General features: G+C 40.7%; 2 protein-coding genes across 2 annotated transcripts; one reads left to right on the top strand and one right to left on the bottom strand.

The window, feature by feature from the left end:
- Positions 1–732: 732 nt before the first annotated feature.
- On the bottom strand, positions 733–5563 carry LOC133876306 (uncharacterized). The gene is made up of 6 exons (XM_062314582.1): positions 4301–5563; positions 3789–4229; positions 2427–3692; positions 1934–2332; positions 1481–1858; positions 733–1128 (listed from the first exon to the last, which is right to left on the bottom strand). The coding sequence occupies exons 1-6, from the start codon at positions 5561–5563 to the stop codon at positions 733–735; spliced, it is 4143 nt and encodes a 1380-aa protein (XP_062170566.1).
- A 3069-nt stretch (positions 5564–8632) lies between these two features.
- On the top strand, positions 8633–11566 carry LOC133876305 (2S seed storage albumin protein-like). Its single transcript, XM_062314581.1, has 4 exons — positions 8633–8775; positions 9310–9409; positions 10425–10524; positions 11112–11566. Exons 1-4 carry the CDS (start codon positions 8633–8635, stop codon positions 11564–11566), a joined length of 798 nt encoding a protein of 265 aa, XP_062170565.1.
- Positions 11567–13073: the final 1507 nt, after the last annotated feature.

Genomic DNA, 13073 nt, shown 5'->3' with positions numbered 1-13073 from the left:
ATTCTCTCGATAATTCTCTCAGCTTTTCCTTCTCTTTTTATACACTTCAAGACTCAACTACATAGTCAGGAACGACCAACCCCAATCTACTTGGTTGAGGAAGCTCTTGAAACAGGGGATGGTTATCTTCAATCTTTTGTTTGGGCTGAAGGTAGCTCTTCATACTCTACGCAGTGAGGAATTGTCTCTGTCCCAACGACCGGACACCATTCTACCATTCTATCTTTTTGGCCAAACCGAGTCTGTAAAAGATTAAGGAACTGTAACAAGTATGTTACGAAATTAGGGATTTGAGAGGGAATTGTGAAATTGAGAGACAGATATGAGGTAGAAATACGAAGAACTGCTTGTATTGATACTGGATCGTTACACCATTACAATAGCTAAGCTATGAACTAAGCTAGATGGCTACAATTCATCAAATCATCCCCTACCTCCAACAAAGAGACTTGGGCTATTTATTCTATAACCACCGGGCCACTAAGCCACGTGGATAGCCCATTAACCAGGAGACTAGAATTAAGTAATACTAATATTAGAGCCCAATCGGTATAACAACCCAATTTGCCTTTAAGCCCAAATGCATAAAAGACCATCTTGTCCTTCAACACAATTGCGTCCAGCTGGATCCTGCTAACTCTTCTTCATTTAACGCTTCTGACTTCCTCTTGGCTCAAGAACTGATTCCCTTTTTGACTCCCGAACCAAGACCAGTGACAATACCCCTCCCTTTCACAACACCTTGCCCACAAGGTGTGGGTAAGATGTCTTCAAGCGGTGATACGGCTCCCAAGTGGCCTCTGAAGCTGGCTGTCCCTCCCAGCGAATCAAGAGCTCCGCCACAGCCCGATGATGGACTCGGCGAGACCGACGATCTAGAACTTCTGCAGGCTCAGGCTGAATGATCCCTTGAGCGTTGATGGGGGGAAGCTGAGAAATAGCTTCAACCGAGCGGCCAATCTTCAGCTTAAGCTGAGAAACGTGAAAAATCGGATGGAGGAGAGAGCTCTTCGGAAGATCCAGACGATAAGCGACAGTACCCACCTTCTGAAGGATCTTGAAAGGACCATAGAAACGCGGAGAGAGCTTGAGGTTACGGCGCCAAGCAACCGAAAGCTGGCGATACGGCTGCAAGCGTAAGTACACCCAGTCCCCTTCTTGAAACTGGCGTTCAGTTTGCTTCAAATCAGCCCTACTTTTTCATCCGATTTTGGCTCCTCTGCAGGTTTTCTTTTAAAAGCTTCAAAATTTCATCACGGGAACGTAGCTCGGACTCAATTGTGGCCAACTGAGTAGTTCCTGGCATATAAGTGAGAAGACGGGGAGGTAAGTACCCGTACATAGCCTCAAAAGGAGTCAGTTGTGTAGAATGATGATAGGAAGTATTGTGACAATACTCTGCCAAGGGTAACCACTGTACCCACCCCCCAGGTTTATCACAAATCGTACACCTCAAATAATTCTCCACGAATTTATTTACAGCTTCAGACTGACCATCAGACTGAGGATGGTAAGCTGTGCTGAAAGCTAGGAAAACTCCCTGTGCTTTAAAAATCTCAGTCCAAAACTTACTAGTGAAAACAGTGTCCCTATCCAAAATGATCGAATGAGGAAGTCCATCAAGTTTAAACAACTGACTGAGAAACAGCTGGGCCAATTTATCCGCAGTGTAAGGGTGTTTGAGAGCTAAGAAGTGAGCATACTTAGTCAGTCTGTCAACTACCACCCAAATCACACTGAATCCACCTGAAAGGGGAAGCCCTTCAATGAAGTCCATAGAAATACTAGACCAAGGTCGTTCAGGAATAGGCAAGGGTTGAAGCAGCCCAGCAGGAGAAACATTCTCCGCTTTAACCCTCTAACAAGTGTCACACTCCCGAATGAACCTTTTAACATCATATTTCAACCTAGGCCAAAAGAAATCTTTCCTGACCCGGTAAATAGTTTTGTCATAACCTGCATGACCGGCTAACGGACTAGCATGCACAAAGTGCAAGATCTGGTCTCGCAAGGATTCTCCAACATAAAGCCGCTGCTTGTATAATAAAATTCCATCTCGGAGAGAGAACTTTATGTGAGACAGCTTCCCTTCCTGATACTGCTGCAGCAGAGCCTGCATATGAGGATCTGAGGTATAACTCCTCCTTAAATCTTCTAGCCATTCCAAAGTAGGATAGGAAATCACAGATATAGTAAACTCCTGGTCTGTGTCCTCATCCCGCCTGGAAAGAGCATCAGCTACAGAATTGTCCCGACCCTTCTTGTATTCAACAACAAAGTCATACCCCAGCAACTTAGTAATCCACTTCTGTTGCATTGGGGTGCCAATTTTCTGTTCCAAAAGGAACTTTAGACTCTGATGATCAGTTCTAATGGTAAAGGGATGACCCAAGAAAATAAGAACGCCATTTCTTAACTGCTGAAACCAAGGCCACCAATTCTTTCTCGTAAGTAGATAAGGCTAAAAACCGGCCTTTCAAGACCTGGCTAAAAAAGGCTATCGGCCTTTGTTCCTGCATTAAGACTGCCCTGATACCTCCGCCCGAAGCATCACACTCAATCAAGAAGGGTTTACCAAAATCCGGTAGAATGAGAACCGGGGGATTGGTCATAGCCTCCTTAAGTGCTACAAACGCTTCCTCAGCCTTTGTATTCCAGCCAAAGGCATTTTTCTTCAACAAATCAGTCAATGGAGCCGTAATTGAACCATAACCCCTAACAAACTTACGGTAGTAACCGGTAAGTCCTAAGAAACCCCGTAATGCTTTTAAGGACTGAGGTCGAGGCCATTCTGCCATAACCACCAGCTTCTTACCATCAGCCTTAACCCCCTCGGCAGAAATGAGATGACCCAGGTAGTCAATCTCCAAACAGCCAAATTTACACTTACTTCTTTTTGCAAACAATTGGTGAGCCCGCAGGACCTCTAAAGTCAGCTTTAGATGTTGGGAATGGGCCTGCATAGTAGGACTGTACACCAGGATATCATCAAAAAACACCAAAATAAATTTTCGTAAATAATGGCGGAAAATATCGTTCATCAAACTTTGAAAGGTAGAAGGAGCATTGGTTAGGCCGAAAGGCATAACCAAAAACTCGTAATGCCCTTCATGTGTCCGAAATGCGGTTTTAGGAATGTCTTCCGGCTTGACCCTGATTTGGTGATAGCCGGACCTCAAGTCCAGCTTAGAGAACACCCTCGACCCATGTAACTCATCAAGGAGTTCATCAATCACCGGAATGGGAAACTTATCCTTTATAGTCTCCTTGTTAAAAGCCCTATAATCCATACACATGCGCCACGAGCCGTCAGCTTTCCGAACCAGCAACACGGGAGAAGAAAAAGGACTTTGAGAGGGCTGGATGACCCCAAAGTCCAGGAGCTCCCTGACAATCCTTTCAATCTCTGCTTTCTGGAAATAAGGATAGCGATAAGGCCTCACATAGACTGGTTGGGAATCTGGTTTTAAGAGGATGGCATGATCATGTGTCCTAGAGGGTGGTAAACCCTTAGGTTCAGCAAAAATGTCAGTAAAGTCCGTCAAAACTTGTGAAATAGCAGCGTCCAGTTCAGTCTCCACAAGATCTCCCACATTTTCTAATAAATGAAGCATTAGGCCCTTTTGACTCTCCAACAGGGACTTAGGAAAAGGAGCTTCTTCCCACAATTTTGGAGCAACCAACCCCTGCAGCTGAAATGTTTCATTAGCAAGAGTAAATTACATAGTAAGATTTTTAAAATTCCACACAATGGAACCCAAAGTTATCAGCCACTAAATCCCCAGAACCATGTCACATCCAGCCAAAATGATCACATAAGCATCCACCTTAAAAGTCAACTTCTCAAGCTGAAGATGAACTGCATTACACTTCCCTTCACTTATCACCTCTTCCCCATTAGCCACCTTTACTCGGATTTGACAATCCTTATCCAACAATATTCTGGCCTTCTTAGCAACATTAGCGTCCAGAAAATTATGTGTACTGCCACTGTCAATAAGTATGACTAATTGCTGACCATTAATTCTCCCAAGCACCCTCATAGTCTTCGGGTGAGCACTGCCAGTAATGGCTTGCAAGGAAATTTCTGGTTTGGAATCAGCATAGTTGAAGTCAATAAGGTCTAAGCCCTGCTCCTCTAACTCCGATTGAGCTGCCAATTCCAGTTCCTCCACAAGTTCCTCAGTATCCAGCAAAAACAGCTTAGGATTTTGACACTTATGACCATACTGCCATTTTGCATCATAATTATAACACAAACCTTTTTTTTTCTGCGCTCTTCCATTTGGGCCTGAGACACCTTCTGAATGGGAATGGCAGCTTTTAAAGGTGTGGTAGGCAGTGGAGTAGTGGGAGTAATACCAGGTTTAGGAACACCTGAATTAAACACACTCCTATAGGACTTCCTTCCCAACAAAACATGCTCCTCTTGCACCTTTGCCAAACCATAAGCAGCTAATAAAGTTGGAGGATTAAACATACGCACCGGTAGTCTAATTTCATCCTTTAAACCACTGAGGAAACAACTCAGCTTGTTGTAATCACTAATACCTCTTAGACGATTAGAAATGGCCTCAAAACTTTCCTTATACTCTTCCACACTAGACACTTGTTTCAGCCTAGTGAGGGACTCCATAGGATCATCATAACAAGTAGGACCAAACCTCTCCAACCAAGCATGGGTAAGAACCTCCCAATTAGGTAATGCTCCGGCCATATCCATATCTTGATACCAAACTAGGGCTTTCCCTTCCATGTGAATGGAGGCTAACATCAACATTTGGTTATAGGGAATTCTATGGAAATTGAAAAATTTATTCGCCCTATAGATCCATCCAACCGGATCACAACCATCAAATTTAGGAAAATCAATACAAACTGACCTGGTTGTAATGCCCCCATGGTCCCCACCGTGATAGTCATACATTGAATTTCTGTCTCTAGGAGGTAGGTCATACTGAGGAGGAGGAAATTGATACTGAGGAGCAGTGTGAAAAGCTGATCTACCAGCGAATCGGTCCTCAGCTTGTCTGTGCTCCGTAAATTGATGCTGATGCAGGGAAGGCAATGGTCCTTGCGGAAACTGGCCGATCTGGAATTCTCCACCAACTGGAGGCGGCAATCCTTGATTTGCTGGAACGCGAGGAGCTTGCAGAAGCTGATCCTCGGAAGATCTGATCTCAACTGATTGCTGATTGCGGAAAGCAGGAGGTTGCACCAGATCTGAGCTCCTTCCCGTCTGCAACATTACTAGAGGCACGAATTCAGCACTTCCTCTTGCAGCACCGGAAGTCTCTCCAAGCACAAATGTGGATTGCGAAGGCAGTTTAATAGCCTCCACAGCCTGGGCGAGAGAAGAAACTTTCTCCAGCAACTGCTCAAACTTACGCTCGCCCATACTGCTGGATCCTTCCATCGTCTTCAGCAATTCAGGAGCAATTCCATCCAGCTTTGACTGCAATTCAGAGTAATTCTTGGCTGCCTGTGCCTCATTTTTTTCCACAGTTTTCTTCAAAGCAGCTACGGTTTCCATCAACTGGTTCATCCTAGTACCGTCAGCCATAGATTCTTCCAAAGAAAAAATTGTCCAGGTTTTGCGCTCTGATACCAAATTTGTAACAAGTATGTTACGAAATTAGGGATTTGAGAGGGAATTGTGAAATTGAGAGACAGATATGAGGTAGAAATACGAAGAACTGCTTGTATTGATACTGGATCGTTACACCATTACAATAGCTAAGCTATGAACTAAGCTAGATGGCTACAATTCATCAAATCATCCCCTACCTCCAACAGAGAGACTTGGGCTATTTATTCTATAACCACCGGGCCACTAAGCCACGTGGATAGCCCATTAACCAGGAGACTAGAATTAAGTAATACTAATATTAGAGCCCAATCGGTATAACAACCCAATTGGCCCTTAAGCCCAAATGCATAAAAGACCATGTTGTCCTTCAACACAATTGCGTCCAGCTGGATCCTGCTAACTCTTCTTCATTCAACGCTTCTGACTTCCTCTTGGCTCAAGAACTGATTCCCTTTTTGACTCCCGAACCAAGACTAGTGACAGGAACTCAGGCCAGGTAGTCAAGGTGTTGCTATTACGCAATTCTTGATACCAACCCAGCGCCTTTCCCTCCATGTGGAACCCAGTAATAATAAACTTATGTGGGTCAGGGATAACAAAGTAATCAAAGAACTGGGTAGAGCGAAAACACCTACCTTCAGGGTCTTCACCATTGAACTTCAGAAAATTAAGGCAAGATGGCCGACTGTGAGGTATTTCAGCGGTAGAATTGTTCTGGAAATTATGAGTCACATTTCCGCTGATTTCACCGTTGCCACTTACGATGCCCTCAGGATGCTCAGGCTGAAAAACAGGAGCGTGTTCTTCCTGCCTACTGGATTCTTCGTTGCCGTCATTAATACTGATACCCACCGGTTCTTTGCCTTTAAGCAAAAATCGCATTTCTTGCAGGAGGTGCTGGTGTTGTTCCGCCTGCTTCCGAGCAAGCTCCTCATGGGCATGCCGAAGCGAATCCACGATCATCAGCAATTGGTTGTGCCCATTCTGCAAGTCTTGAACTTCTTGAGACATCGAACGTGTCTGAGTCATCGTTGTTTTCAGAAGAGAAGCAGAAGCAGTGGTTGAAGCCTAAAGGGCTCTGATACCACTTGTAACAGTTCTAATCTTTTACTTCTAAATTTCAAGGAGAAAGAGGAAGAACTAAGAGATATTTAAGAAGAAAGATTAAGAAAGAAATGAAGAAACAATGGAAGCAATTTCCATTCACAGAACTTGGCAATTCGAGGAGCCATGGCCTCCAAGTTCTCAAGGAACAACTTAATACAATTCTCTCGATAATTCTCTCAGCTTTTCCTTCTCTTTTTATACACTTCAAGACTCAACTAACATAACAGCTAAGTACTACATTCTAATCACTACTGTTTAACTAATCAACTGACTAACTAACTATCCAAATATCCCACTTATTACAATCCAGCCCTTCTAGCTACTATGGACCTGTTACATTTTTCTTGTTGATGCTCAACTCGCAAGGTTACTAAGCAATTGATACGCGATCTCGTGATTTATTGACTCTCTTATTGTGTTGTTGATCTATGAAACTCGAAAATGGTGTAGACTGCTGAGTTGTTTACCTTGACGTACGGGGCGATGGTGCGCCAATTGCTTACAGATTTGGAGGAGGTTGAGGAAGTAAACAATTAAACAGCTCGACCAAATGTAATTTTTAGTCTCTCATTAGTGAGTTTCCATTTATATTTCATTGGTAATATGTGAATTTTTTTTTTTTTTAGATGAACCAAAACTTTATAGAACAAGCATAACCACAATTACACGCCAAAGATAAAAACTGGCCCACGTCTACAAACATGACTCACATGGGAGCAAACAGCAGACCCTAAAATGAAAAACACCTACTGCAACAAACAAGCAGTATGCATCAAACAACTACTCAACAGGGATTACGTAGGTTACAACAATGAATGAAGATTCCACCTATGCACCAACTCTAAATAAGAAGATAAACTTTTAAACCTTCCTTTAGCTAGAATTCTGGTTCGAACATCCCAGAAAATCTGGATCAAAATGGCTTCCTCTGAACTCGATATATTTCCATGCTGGAGATCATTTCGATGCTTCCAGAGATGATACATCACCGAGCCAAAACACAAACAACCTAAGCAGGCTTGCAAGCTCTTACCATGGAATTTTGAGATACCCCAATCCACAAAATCATCCCAACAGCAAGGGGGATCAGCAAAACCACAAGCCTTCATAGCAGCCCTCCAAATCCTGCGGTTGAAGCTGCAGCTAAAAAATATATGATCTCTGCACTCAATACAACCATAATATGTGAATTTTCACTTTATGGTTTCGTTTGAGATGAATATGATATGAAAGGTAATAATTTGATTTGCTTGTGAGAATCCATTCTGGGTGGATAGCCTGGATAACTACTAGGCTACGGTTCGACATCCTTCTGATGCTGATAGTGGGACATATAATGGTCCTTGACTAAATAACTGTGGAAAGATTTTGATTTGAATGGCTGTATTCTTTTAAGATGACAATTTATATTTCAACAAAGTGAATAATTCATCAGTTTTCATTGAGGTCAATATATGCCCTAGTTATTGCAATAGTACAAACCTACACTGGCGTCAGAACTTGTCTTTGGATGACTTATGTCACATGCCTATATAACAGATTAACAGGTGAAGGATCAATTGATATTGGGCTATTTGGCACATGGGCTAACTGATATGCGTGATTCAAGGCTGAACAACCAACTGGGTTGGAGAGTTGTGTTTTCAGTTGGGCTTTGGGTATGATATAAAATGTAAACAGTTGCTTTTAGGAATTCATTCAGAATCTTGATGTATAATAATAGCTTAGCTCTGTTAAATATCTTAATGTTAATTGGAGGCCCGGTCTACCTCGAATCAGACCGGTCACTTTGTAAACAATCCATTCCATTCCATCAATGAAGTTCAATTTGAGTTCTATTTCTTGATTTTCATAGAAGATTTACAGGAACGTAATAGAAAATAACTGAAGTGTTACAACTTAATTGGTGTAGTTGAAGACTCTTTTTTATTAGATATGGTCCAACCTTATTGCTATGCACAGAAGATGTATTTCCTTTGCCAATTGCCAAACCTGGTAACAAATCTGTGTATCTGTATTAGAAGATTAAAGAGAAGGCAAAACACAAAGAAGGAAATGAGAAGAAGGGAAGAACACAGGTAAACCAAAGGACTACATCTTTACTGATTTCATTACATAATTTTGGTTACAAAATACATCAATATATAGGCTAATTAAGGAGAGTACATCCCACATAACATGACATAAAATATGGAGAGAATCAAGGAACATTGATGAGGAAATCATGGAAAATATTGGAGAGGAAAACAAGGAGGATTTTCTGCATGATTTGAGGATTCTTTACCTGAATATATTTTATCCTCTAACAATCTGGTTATATGAGAATTTTCAACTTAATTAATCAGTTAGTAATGGATTCGGTGTGTTTTATCTTTATCTTTTATTTTTTCTTTGGCGGGGGGGGGGGGGGGGTTGATGAATGCCTTGCTGTAGCTAGCTATATCACTCGACTTCCCCTTAGCATCTCTGATATTGCATTGCAACTTTCATACTTTCCTTGTGTCTATGGGTAGTCTCCTACTGCCAACAACTCTTCTGATGCAAAATTGTTGATTAGATTATTATAAAAAAGGAAAGCTTTACGTTGATTTGAGTGCTTAATTATGTTGCAGGGGTTATAATATTGGAATTCGACTGATTGATGAGTTTCTAGCAAAATCTAATGTCTCTAGATGCATTGACTTTAAAGAGACAGCTGAAACAATTGCAAAGGTCTGTGATCATCATTTGCTTTAATTTAAATTTGAATTAGTGTTTTGCTCAAAATATCCTCCTAGTTGTTTTAAAATTTCTCAAAATGTTCTATTTGTGTAAATTATGGCCTCTATTACTAATACTAGTCCAATTTATGATCCATTTGTCAAGCAATGTTTGTTTTATTATATTCATACAACCTCGAACTGAATAATATCATCGTTGTTACTTTTTCGTCTTTGGCTTTTCTTTTTTTGGCAAAATGCTCCGGTGGTCCCCGAGGTACGAAAGTTTTATCAAATCACTCTCTAGGGTTCAAAAGTTATAAATTTACTCCTTGAGGTTAAAACTGTTATCAAATATCTCCTAGTGTCCACCATTTGTTAAATTTTTAACGGTTTTGCCATGTCATGCCCAATCAAAAGATTATGCATGTCCTTCATGTTTAATAAAAAATTAAAAAATATAAATATAAAAGAAAAAAAAAAAACCAAATTTTTTGGGGCGGTCCAATTGGCTATAGGGGGTGGCCCTAGGCCGGCTAGTAGGGGTGGCCCCAGGCTGGCTAGAAGGGGTGTCTGAACCACCCCAAGGCCATTGGGGGTGGTTCGGCCACCTCCTCTGGTCAATCTGAGGTGGTCTAACTGATTACCTTAGATTTTTTTTTTTTTAATATTAATTGTTCTTTTTATTAAAACGGGGTATGTCCTCTTCTAATTGGGTACGTATGACATGGCAACACCGTTAAAAATTTAGCGGAATGATCTATTTAATAACGGTTCTAAACTTAGGGAGTAAATTGATAATTTTTTAACCTTAGGGAGCGATTTGATAAAAGTCCATACTTCAATGACGAATGAAGCATTTTTTCCTCTTTTGTTTTTTTGGTGGGTGGGGTATATAGACAATTGTCGGTAGATGAAGACAAATAGACTTAAGCTTGCTGTCGAAGTTCAACTGGCAAATAGACTTATCAGTTAAATGTACAGCGTCTTCATGGTTTCTATAATTCAGGTCAACCCCTTGTAATCAGGTTGGCAGTATTTTATATTTCATTAAGAAGCAAAGACCTGTGGAATTTTTTTTTTCATGGGGCAATGAGGGAATTAGATTTAAGAATTCATCTGATATAGGTAACTGCTCCTATGTATTCAAAGAGTTTGGGTGATAGGAGATTCAGCCATGATGGCTTGTCATGTGGTTAAAATTCAGGAAGGATGGGAACAATGGGCTTTCACTGATTTGAGGAACTAATTTGGAGTTTGTCTATCAAAGGCATAGAAGAGGGAGGCAATTGTTGAGAATATTATTTTTGATTTTGTAGTATATATGTTGCTGTGAGGGTCCTCTAAAAGTACTGTTTCTAGACTTCTTATCACTCATGATTAGGACTTATTCTGTAGTTAATTGCATAGGATCGATGGTCTGGTGATAACTTCCATTGGTATCCGAGGTTCGAGAGAGCAAATACAGCTATGGGATGGGATTTGGAGTCACTGGGCTCATTGGTATCCGTTTGTGGCAGCATCCATATGCATGGAAACCTACGTGGAAGCATGAATGCAGCCGGCAGACCACGCATAGCCACCCCACAAAAATGCCAAAACCAGCCTGAGCATCACTCCTTACACGTACTTTACATGCACACCCCAAAAACCACTACAAATACCCTCCACTCCCACCATAGAGTTTCATCAAAGCATTCGCATTCCCACTAAAGTGTTTCATATCATAACAATGGCCAGGCTCGCAACCTTAGCAACTCTTTTTGCAGCCCTTTTGTTGGTGGCGCATGCTGCTGCTGCCTTCCACACCACCGTAACAACTGTAGACGTCGACGATAACATTGAGAATCAGCAGAGGCGAGGCGAGAGCTGCCGCGAGCAGGTTCAGCGTCAGCAGAACCTCAACCACTGCCAGCGATATATGAGGCAGCAATGCGAGTCCGGGAGTTTCGAGGACGGCAACCAGCAGCAGCATTTACAGCAGTGCTGCCAACAGTTGAGGAGGATGGACGAGCAGTGCCGATGTGAGGGGTTGAGGCAGGTGGTAAGGCAACAGCAGGGTGAGCTCCGGGGTGAGGAAATGCGGGAGATGATGGAGTGTGCGAGGCACATGCCAAATCAATGCCACCTCAGCCCCCAGCGTTGTGAGATTCGCTCCGCCTGGTTCTAGAGAAGCACGAATCACGATAAATAAATAAAAGTCACTGCATGCTAGCTCTAGATAAATGGTGACTGGCTTTCATAAGCACATCATCGTGTGCACGTACTAGAAATATCTACTATCTAGATATGAGCAGTTTTATTTGAAGCCTTGTAGGCTGTCTCTTGAATAAAATAAAACGCTTAATCTTAGTTTTTCAATTAGTTTACTTGCTTGATTATCGAATCATTAACGCGGTCTTTCTTTGTTTCTAATTAAGTCGTATATATGCAATCGATTGATATGAAAATCACGAGCAGCTCTAGTGGTAGCTGCTCTTTTAGCATCAAAGCAGTGCTCAAAATATGTGGGAATCGAAAGTAAAGGAAAAGACTGCTGCAAAAAGGGTCATTAAGGCATTCAAATCCATCGCTTTCCTAAACAACTGTATAGGACATAAGTAGTTTTACGTACGTACAAGAAATATATCTGCAGAAAACCATGTCTCAAAACATATCAAAGGACTGAATGGAGCTTCGAAGAACTATAGGAGTTTAGGACATAATTAATTAACTAGTTCTACAAGCTAGCTAGCTACTTGGCAACATATATAAGCGCGGCGATCATATCATGCAAACCCAAGGCCATGCACCAAAGCTATGTCAGATAAATCCATCCTGGTAATAAACAAATTCAATTAATTTCAAAAGCAAACAAAACATATATTTTATGGCAGCTTTCGCATGAAACTCTACACGTGGAAACAAGCAAGCAAAGTACTCTACACATGGGCCCATCTAAAAGCCAAATGCAACCATTACCCTCCCACCTTCCACGTAACTCGCATGCAAATTAAGGCGAAAATCCTTATGAAGTACCATGAACACCACCTAGCTCCCTTAGTGTTGAGTAGACATGCAGCCGGTTTGTGATTGTTTTCAGAAATAGAGTTTCTTAGAAAAAAGTTTGAAAGAATTCTTTTAAAAAAAGTTTTATTTTTAAGTTTACCAAAACGTAATAATGGGATTTTTTAGTTTTACTTGGCACAACTTTTTAGAATTAGGGATTTTTAATTTTATTATAAATATATTTTTATATTAAAAAATTTAGTTCAAAATTAATTCTTTTTGTTTTTTCAGATGCTATTACTAATCAAAATTTTCTTATTCAAGATTTTCTTATAAATTTATATTTTGCCATACATTTTTATGATTAGAAGAATCCTTATAAACAGTGTAATTTGTGTAAATATATTTTACAATGACTAATTATACTAAAATAAAAATAAACTAGAATATAACTTTTATTACAATAAACCTTGACACTGTGATAATAAGCGCGCGATCAAAACTCGGAACAACAACTAACTAAAATCAACAGTACTATCTGGGGAAACTATATATATATATATATAATGAAAAATGATGAAAAAGATAAATATAAATATAAAAGGAAAACATGTCAGCACATTTTTTATTTAGAGCCTTTTAAAATTTATATAAAAAAAAAAATGTAAAATCAATCCATGTGTTTGCAT

This window comes from Alnus glutinosa, chromosome 8, assembly GCF_958979055.1.
Source record: "Alnus glutinosa chromosome 8, dhAlnGlut1.1, whole genome shotgun sequence".
NCBI classification, from domain to species: domain Eukaryota; kingdom Viridiplantae; phylum Streptophyta; class Magnoliopsida; order Fagales; family Betulaceae; genus Alnus; species Alnus glutinosa.
Note: the sequence above shows the minus strand (reverse complement) of the source record. Positions and strands in the feature narration are given on the sequence as shown.

What these genes read in the sequence shown, in the direction of transcription:
- LOC133876306 (XM_062314582.1), bottom strand. Translation starts at nt 5,563, where the DNA reads ATGGCTGACGGTACTAGGATGAACCAGTTGATGGAAACCGTAGCTGCT. An exon ending in TTTTGGCTGGATGTGACATG is followed by an intron (nt 3,693 to 3,788) that starts GTTCTGGGGATT and finishes GAAACATTTCAG; the next exon opens with CTGCAGGGGTTGGTTGCTCC. An exon ending in AGAAAGAATTGGTGGCCTTG is followed by an intron (nt 2,333 to 2,426) that starts GTTTCAGCAGTT and finishes CTTTTGGAACAG; the next exon opens with AAAATTGGCACCCCAATGCA.
- LOC133876305 (XM_062314581.1), top strand. Translation starts at nt 8,633, where the DNA reads ATGGTCCAACCTTATTGCTATGCACAGAAGATGTATTTCCTTTGCCAA. An exon ending in AGAAGAAGGGAAGAACACAG is followed by an intron (nt 8,776 to 9,309) that starts GTAAACCAAAGG and finishes ATTATGTTGCAG; the next exon opens with GGGTTATAATATTGGAATTC. An exon ending in TAAGAATTCATCTGATATAG is followed by an intron (nt 10,525 to 11,111) that starts GTAACTGCTCCT and finishes TTCCCACTAAAG; the next exon opens with TGTTTCATATCATAACAATG.